We start from the raw sequence: 9,606 nt of genomic DNA, 5'->3' as shown, positions 1-9,606 counted from the left end.
GCTGGCTGTTCTATACTCTGATTATGTTATTACAGGTGGCGCTGGCTGTTCTATATTATAATTATGTTATTACAGGTAGTGCTGGCTGTTCTATACTCTGATTATGTTATTACAGGTAGTGCTGGCTGTTCTATATTCTGATTATGTTATTACAGGTAGTGGTGCTGGCTGTATTGCTGTGACTGGGGGGAGGGGTCCTGCACCGTGACTTCAAGGTTGAAAACCTGCTGGTGCAGACAGACAACATGCGGGTCAAGCTCATCGACTTCAGCTGTGGAGACCTGCTGAGAGAATCGTCCCATAGAGACTACTCAGGTAGGAGACAACAAGGGAATCGCTGGTCAGGGTTATGTTCAGTAGGCACGAAATGCAAAAAAMCACTCTGAAACTGAGTGAAATAGGTAGGTGCTATCTGAACTCGTCCAATAAGAAGCACTTTTGTTAGTGTGCCCTAATGAACATGACCCAGTTGTAAAGATCTGGAAAATGTCTCAGAAAACAGGATATTAGTAATTTACAGTATTCTCTCTGTAATTTTTCCTCCCTTCTCTCAGGTACAGAAGAGTACTGTCCTCCAGAGTGGGTGCTGAGTGGTGTGTACCAGGGTCACCACCATCTGGTTACTGCGGGTACTGCTCTACGGCCTGGTGTGTGGCCGCCTGCCCTTCAACAAGGAGGCTGACTAAGGGTGAGGGGGGTGCGCAGAGAGAGAGACGTTTCTGTTGCTATTCTTGGATGTGGTTATGGAAACATGAGGGGGTTAAAGGTGGGTACCAGTCTTTTTAGCTAAAATTCCACTCCTGTCATTTTCCAAAGAGCTTGGACAAATGACAGGAGTGGCAAGGAGTGGAATATTATCTAAAAAGACTGGTACTCAGACTAGATTAAAGGTGATCAAATACAAAAAAAGATTGAAGAGACCCAAAGGCCAAATCTCCATCCTATCGCTGTTTCATCATGATACAGAGTGTGAGTAGTTGATCAGCTGGTGACTGTAGCAGGATCCCACTAAGAGGCCTTTTCTGGAACAGATCCTCCTCCATGACTGGATGGCTGAGGGAGAGGTGACCCAGGGGGAGAGATGACCCAGGTGGAGAGGTGACCCAGGTGGAGAGATGACCCAGAGGTAGGGGTGATCCAGGGGGAGAGGTGACCCAGGGGGAGAGGTGACCCAGGTGGAGGGGTGACCCAGAGGGAGGGGTGACCCAGGTGGAGAGGTGACCCAGGTGGAGAGGTGACCCAGGGGAGGGGTGGTGACAAGCTTTAGGAGAGTGGGAGACCTACCACCTGAGTCATCTGTGGTGGCTCGCAAGATACAAATATGACAACAACAAAGATCATGGAAGAATTGCAAAAATAACCAGCATCTGAATAAAGAATTCCAAGAAAGAATACAAAACACATACTCTGAGTGGAATGTAGTTTTTGCAGTCATCTTTGAAATATAAGATATTTTAAAATGTCAGAAAATGAAGAAAAAAAAACTCATTAGGTGGATGTTTGTTTATTATGTCCAGAAAATTAATATAAAATATATCAAAAAATAATATCCCAATAAGGCATTTGATCAGAAGGTTTAAAGTAACACATTATTTCCTCAATACATCTACAAATGGATTTGTCAAGAGATTATATTTTTCTATACTTGTAAATACATTATAAAAGAGGATGCCCTCTGAGACGTGTCCAGGAACATGTGATGACATCACTACATTCCAAAGGACTTGTTCCTAGCTTGGTCCCAGATCTGTTAGTGCTGTATATTAATGCCCATTGGAGTTGGCTAAAGAGGACAAATAGATCTGGGATACACCTGGCACCTTAATTGGGGAGGACAGACTCGTGGTAGTGGCAGAGTCAGTGGAATGGTATCAAATACGTCAAACACATAGTTTGATGCCATTCTATTTGATCCGTTTCAGCCATTATTATGAGTCGTCCTCCCCTCAGCAGCCTCCACTGATCTGGGACCAGGTTAACTAGTTCAAGCATAATCACACACAAACTGCTCTGCATTAGAGGGAATGAAATCTTACCGTATGGTGCCATCTATCCACCATGATAGCACAAAATCTATCTCTGAAAATGGCATATTATTACATGTCATCCTTGTGACATGAAGATGATTTAAATCTTACGATATAAGTATCTCATCTTCTTTCACAACAAAAGCACAAAATGTTTGACAAACGTTGGATTCTGATCAAATATCATTTTAGGACTGAGAAGTGGCCATTTGAGACAGGTCGTCTGGTGTCTGCGAACTTCCTTCAAGCGTAAAAAGGAAACCAGTTCTGGGCCCGTAATTATATAGCATCTCAGAGTAGGTGTGCTGATCTAGGATCAGGTCAACCCTGTCCATGTAATCTTATTCATCATTATATTAAAAGCTAAACTGATCCTAGATCAGCACTTCTACTCTGAGATGCTTTATGAGTACAGGCCCAGGGGGTTATAGTGCCAGCACATCCCCTAAGAGAGTGGTCTCTGTGGCAGTCAGTCAGGTCCAGTGCAGCTCTACACAGTTTTCCTGGCTGTCAGCACTCTCACGATGGAACCCACTCCTCCAGCAGAGAGAGCCTAGAACCCCACACAGTATGAACACAGTGAATACAAATAACAACAATATAACAGGAATATGGAAATAACAGTTAATAAAGCAATCTAACAGTAAAGAGTACTTCAGTGAGCACTTCTTAATAAAAATGTATGCATGTGCTTCATCAGTGTGTGCGTTTCACACACACCTACTAACTTGTAAGTGCTTCCAGCCATACACCAGTAAGGATAAGTCTTACCTTTTCGTGCCACTGCAGCAGGGTAGCGCTGCTGTTTTCAGAAGGCTTCTCAAAGCCCTTGTAGATGTACTTCATGAGCAGGTCAACACCGTTCTTATCCAGAGACTGTACAGCCTTCTCAATGTCACTGCTCTTGAAGGCACTCAGTACTTTAAGCATCAGGGCTTCAGCACGATCCTAATCACACACACAGCGAAGGAAGTACACGCTTTTACATGCCTCAAGCTCAAAGTGTATTTTGAGGAACAAGCTAGTTTTGTTTCACATGGGACTGTTAACGCTCGACATGGTTCTATTGTGTTGTAATGAAGACTGACCTTAACATTTTGGTTTTTGGTGTTGATGGGGGGATTCTTCAGTACAGCCTGCAAAGCTTCCATCAGGTTCCCTGTGCATCAGTGTTAAGGAAAAGACAGACAAACTATACAGAAGTTTTATACTAATGAGAGAGCGCCACAGTAATTCTTGATTCACCTCTCTTCAAAAATGTTTTAGAATCTCAATGACTAACAGAATGATTGACTGGTGGAATTCACTTCCTACCGTCCTTCAACTTGTCTGAACCTGCTTTGAAACAAATGACTGTCTTCAGGTCATGAACAAAATATTAAGCCTACTACTACTACTACCACCACCAAACCTTTACTGAATAAAACACTAAATCTGACTGCAGAACGTATTCTCGTTATATGAAAAAGGAAGATCGTTGGATCAATGACATGAGATCACCACGCCCTGACTTGGTGACAGGCGCACAAGCATCGACTTTATCTGCAACATAGTAGCATCATGACTTGTCAGATGGTCTGAATTGCAACATTATAGCAAAACTGTGTCGGCTTCACGTCACTCCATTAAATGTAACAGTGCACTTAGTATATCAAATCAGTGTAAAAGGATATTGTCTGATCAGCGAATCCACTTCTGCTTCATCTGGACCGACCTGACTCTCTCCATTATCCTCATCGTCCACAAATTTGTTCTCGTCGTACTCGTCAACGTCCACCTTCCTGAATTGGTTCGAATCATTATTCTTCGACATTTTGAAGATATATTTTGTTGTTTAAAGAAGAATTAGAAGGAATACTGCAAGCTGTTCGTGCTGCTTTACAATTTAAACATTCCTGCTTTCATTTCCTGTCTCGAGCTGACAGCTTCACTTCCGTATAGAGGGCGCTCTCTAGTGGTTGATGTGTGCTAGGCACATACCGTCTATGGTGATATGTCTAGATGGGCCAGTACTCATACATAACAGTAGATGGTGGTATAGGTTGAGAAAAAGCTAACTCTCTCCACAACCTAAGAGTGTAAACTGTGGCAAAGCGTTGATTTTGAGAAGGAAGCAAGGAGAGAAGACGCGAGAATCAAGGAAATACAATTGAGATTCTCCAGTTGTCAATGAGACTCAGACTCTCTCTGTGTGTTTGGGTTTTACTATCCTTGAGGGGACCAGAGGTGCTCACAAAGATAGTAAAACAAATAAAATTCTGACAAGTCGGGACATTTCGCTAGTACCCACAAGGAAAAAGCTATTTTAGGCTCAGGTGTTAGGTTTACAATTAGGGTCAAAATTAGTGTTAGGGTTAAGGGTCAGGAGTTAGGTTTAGGGATAGGGGTTAAGGTTAGGTTTAAGGAAAATAGGATTTTGAATGGAAATCAATTGTTTGGTCCTCACAAGGATAATAAAACAAACGTGTGAACGGAAACACATGTCCTCAAAGATGGACGGCAGGTGGGAGGAGGGGAGATCAGGTGGGACTATTCTAGCCAATGAGAGGGCAGATACGTATGTGAACAACAGGCACAACTAAGTAGTTTTTCTCAAAGTTGCCTGAATGCCACGTGCATCCACTGATATCAGTACATTTTTAACAGCCTAAACATTACGAAACTTCTATTCGTACGAAACTTCTATTCCATCGAATACATCTGACGTAATTCGACACTCTCATTGCCCTCCATACAAAAAAAATCCCCACTTGGCCTGTTTATTTTACACGGACAGATTTTGGGTGGAATAAATCCTCCCAYTTTGCCTCTTCCGCTCTAYTTATTAGTCAGCTAGGTTAACACATGACATGAGTCAACTGCACACTCCCGCTCCAGTTTATTCCAGTTTATGAATGGAATACATATTGAGGGTATACAGTAGTTGGTGATTCACCTAGACAAGGTGGTAGTTGGTGATTCACCTAGACAGGTTTTGCTCGCGGTTTGAGCAAGAAAATAATAACTGATTCGATTAATTAAACAAGTGCTGCCCATAAACTACATGAATGGCCTACATGTATCAATTTTCAGAGAGAATGCTTTTGTTTATATTTTGTGCATATTGATTGAATATTGCCAACTGCATCCGTAAAAAATATTGCACCTATTTATTGAAACCCTTGCTGTTAATAGATCGCCAATTAAGCAGCATACAACTGACCTAAACGTTTGGAAATGATACGTTAACTTTCTCATCCATATAGCCTTAAAACGCATCTCAGGTGCAAGTGCACTGTTTAGCTTCAGAACCCCTTCCCCTTTTCCACATTTTGTTACATTACAGCCTTATTCTAAAATTGATTAAATATGTGTTTTTCCTCAATCTACACACAATACCCCATAATGACAAAGTGAAAAAAGGTTTAGAATTTTTAGCAAATGTGTATATATATACACTGCTCAAAAAATAAAGGGAACACTAAAATAACACATCCTAGATCTGAATGAATGAAATATTCTTATTAAATACTTTTTTCTTTACATAGTTGAATGTGCTGACAACAAAATCACACAAAAATTATCAATGGAAATCAAATTTATCAACCCATGGACGTCTGGATTTGGAGTCACACTCAAAATTAAAGTGGAAAACCACAGCTACTAGTTTCGGCTGTAATCCAAGCTGGGTTGAAGTGTAGATGTCCTGTAAGAACTCATAGTCAAGATGGAGTCGCCTAGTAGTGTCGTGGTGTGGCTCACACGCTGTAGGACCTCTACTAAACGCCTGGGCATTGCTCCTGAGTAGTGGGCGGGTGGTCTCCTGAGGCATCTCCTCCCAGACCTGGACTAAAGCATCGCGCAACTCTCTGGACAGTCTGTGGGTGCAACGTGGCGTTGGTGGATGGAGCGAGACATGATGTCCCAGATGTGCTCAATTGGATTCAGGTCTGGGGAACGGCGGCGCCAGTCCTTACATCAATGCCTTCCTCTTGCAGGAACTGCTGACACACTCCAGCCACATGAGTTCTAGCATTGTCTTGCATTAGGAGGAACCCAGGCCAACCGCACCAGCATATGGTCTCACAAGGGGTCTGAGGATCTCATCTCGGTACTAATGGCAGTCAGGCTACCTCTGGCGAGCACATGGAGGGCTGTGCGGCCCCAAAGAATGCCCACCCCCACCATGACTGACCCACCGCCAAAACGGTCATGCTGAGGATGTTGCAGGCAGCAGAACGTTTCTCTACGGTATCTCCAGACTCTGTCACGGTCTGTCACGTGCTCAGTGTGAACCTGCTTTCATCTGTGAAGAGCACAGGGCGCCAGTGGCGATTTTGCCAATCTTGGTTGTTCTCTGGCAAATGCCAAACGTCCTGCACGGTGTTGGGGCTGTAAGCCAAACCCCCACCTGTGGACGTCGGCCCTCATACACCTCGATGGGAGTCTGTTTCTAGACCGTTTGAGCAGACACGTGCACATTTGTGGCCTGCTGGACGTCATTTGCAGGCGCTTCTGCATGTGCTCCTCATGCTCAAAGGCGGAGGTAGCGGTCCTGCTGCTGGGTTGTTGCCCTCCGTACGGCCTCCTCCACGTTCTCCTGATGTACTGGCCTGTCTCCTGGTAGCGCCTCCACTTGCTCTGGACACTACGCTGACAGACGCAGCGGAAACGCTTCTTGCTACGACGCATGCAATTTGGATGTGGCGATCCTGGTGAGCTGACTAGTCAGCTGTAGCCACTTTTGTGGGTTAGTTAAGATTCCGTCTCATGCTAACCACTAAGTCGAGAGAGAGCAAAGCCGCCCAGCATTCATAAAGTGAACCAAATCATCAGTCCAGGAAGCATAGGAACTGAGAAAGTGGTTCTAGTGGTCACTCGAACCTGCAAGTATAACCACTCCTTTATTGGGGGTGTCTTGCTAATTGCCTATAATTTCCACCTGTTGTCTATTCCATTTGCACAACAGCATGTGAAACTTATTGTCAATCAGTGTTGCTTCCTAAGTGGACAGTTTGATTTCACAGAAGTGTGATTGACTTGGAGTTACATTGTGTTGTTTAAGTGTTCCCTTTATTTTTTTGAGCAGTGTATATAAAAAAACAGAAGTACCTTATTTACATAAGTGTTCAGACCCTTTGCTATGAAACTCGAAATTGAGTCTCATAGCAAACTGGGTCTAATATATACTATACAGTATTCAGACCCCTTGACTTTTYCCACATTTTGATACGTTTTAGACTTATTCTAAAATTAATTCAATAGTTTTTTTCTATCTCATCAATCTATACACAATACCCCATAATGATGAAGCAAAAAACGTTTTTTTAGAAATGTTTGCAAATGTATTAAAAATATAAAACTGAAATATCACATTTAAGGAGTTATGGTCAGGTTTAGGGAAAATAGGATTTTGAATGGGAATCAATTGTTTGGTCCTCACAAGGATAGTAAAACAAACGTGTGCATGGAAACACATGTCCTCAAAGATGGACGGCATGTGGGAGGAGGGGAGATCAGGTGGGACTTTTCTAGACAATGAGAGGGCAGATACGTATGTGAACAACAAACACAACTAAGTAGTTTTTCTCAAAGTTGCCTGAATGCCACGTGCATCCACTGATATCAGTACATTTTTAACAGCCTACGAAACTTCTATTCGTACGAAACTTCTATTCCATCGAATACATCTGACGTAATTCGACACTCTCATAGACATTCATTCCAAAAAATCCCCAATTGGCCTGTTTATTTTACACGGGCAGATTTTTGGCGGAATATATTCTTCCGCTTCGCCTCTTCCGCTCTACTTATTAGTCAGCTAGGTTAACACATGACATGAGTCAACTGCACACTCCCGCTCCAGTTTATTCCAGTTTATGAATGGAATACATATTGAGGGTATACAGTAGTTGGTGATTCACCTAGACAAGGTGGTAGTTGGTGATTCACCTAGACAGGTTTTGCTCGCGGTTTGAGCAATAAATACATGTATCAACTTTCAGAGTGAATGCTTTTGTTTATGTTTTGTGCATATGAATTGAACATTGACAAATGCATCAGTAACAATTTTGCGGCTATTTTTTGCAACACTTGCTGTTAATAGATTAATAGATTAATAAATTAAGCAGCATACAACTGACCTAAACGTTTGGAAATGATACGTTAACTTTCTCATCCATATAGCCTTAAAACGGATCTCAGGTGCAAGTGCACTGTTTAGCTCACATCKGACGGTTGGGGGGGCATGGGGCATTTAGGACGTACTGCAGATCGCTAAAATATTCTAATGATTATGATCAGATTTCCTCAATTCAAATATTATGGCGACACTATACCAAAAAGGGTTTGGTATGGTTTAGAAACTTGGGAACCAAGCTCGAGTTATCACCTGGACATATTGAAATATCTTCATGCCAATAATAAAAATATTCAGGCTTCTATAATAACTGTCAATTTATAGAAAAAAAATCTGAATTACAGGGGGCAGTTGGAAAAAACGAATCTCGTCCGAAACGTCCTATGGAATAAAGGACGTTCTGTAGTAATAATTACATAACAAACGTTCTCTAGTAATACTATTCCCGTACAAATAGGGTTTATGTGTTACTAATTACAGTGATCTAAAGTACTTAACTAAAAATACTTTAATAAAAATACTTTAAAGTACTACTTAAGTCGTTTTTTGGGTTATCTGTACTTTACTATTTATATGTTTGACTACTTTTACTTCACTACATTCCTAAAGAAAATTATGTACTTTTTACTCCATACATTTTCCCTGACACCCAAAAGTACTAGTTACAATTTGAATGCTTAGCATTACAGGAAAAAGGTACAATTCACACACTTATCAAGAGAACATCCCTGGTCATCCTTACTGCCTCTGATCTGGTGGACTCACTAAACATAAATGCTTCTTTTGTAAATTATGTCTGAGTGTTGGGATTGTGCCCCTGGCTATCAAAAAATGTAATAAAAAGGAAATTGTGCAGTCTGGTTTACTAAATATAAGGAATTTGATGGATAGCATTTACTTTTACTTTGTACTTTTACTCAAGTATAACACTTGAGTATTTTTTCCACCACTGTACTTAAGTACATTTAAAATCTGATACTTTCAGACTTTTACTCATTTGTATTTTACTGGGTTACTTTCACTTGAGTAATTTTATATTAAGGTATCTTTACTTTTACTCAAGTAAAAGTGTATTGACCATATACCACAAACCCCCGAAGTGCCTTACCATTCAAAACATAAAAAATAAATGAGTCGGCATGCAATTTCTACATGATGAGTGTGCGAGTCTTTAACGTCTGTGCTAGTGGAAGCAAAGGAGAATACTGTAAGTAATAATTCAATGTCTAGACAGCTGGTTCACTACAGAAGAGAAGTGGAATAGAGCTGAATCATTGTCTTGAAATCTATTTTACCAAGAGCTGTATGTGTGGATTCCTTCCACTTACATACATCGCATGTACTGTATACAATCACACAAATACATAACCTTAATGTTCAAATGCATATTCAAAGAAACATACACATTCACAGAAAAATGCATCTATATTTCTTAACAATATTAGTGCATCAAGAATGAAA

At 41.3% G+C, this 9,606-nt stretch overlaps 1 protein-coding gene across 1 annotated transcript; it reads right to left on the bottom strand.

Annotated features, from left to right (window-relative positions):
* Nucleotides 1–1,488: 1,488 nt before the first annotated feature.
* Nucleotides 1,489–3,968, bottom strand: LOC111979611 (actin-related protein 2/3 complex subunit 5). Its single transcript, XM_024010206.2, has 4 exons — nt 3,701–3,968; nt 3,116–3,188; nt 2,799–2,975; nt 1,489–2,580 (listed from the first exon to the last, which is right to left on the bottom strand). The coding sequence occupies exons 1-4, from the start codon at nt 3,838–3,840 to the stop codon at nt 2,518–2,520; spliced, it is 453 nt and encodes a 150-aa protein (XP_023865974.1). The 5' UTR covers nt 3,841–3,968; the 3' UTR covers nt 1,489–2,517.
* Nucleotides 3,969–9,606: the final 5,638 nt, after the last annotated feature.

Source organism: Salvelinus sp. IW2-2015, linkage group LG19, assembly GCF_002910315.2.
Source record: "Salvelinus sp. IW2-2015 linkage group LG19, ASM291031v2, whole genome shotgun sequence".
Taxonomy (NCBI): Eukaryota; Metazoa; Chordata; class Actinopteri; order Salmoniformes; family Salmonidae; genus Salvelinus; species Salvelinus sp. IW2-2015.
The sequence above is the reverse complement of the archived record's forward strand: the minus strand, read 5'-3'. Positions and strand labels throughout refer to the sequence as shown.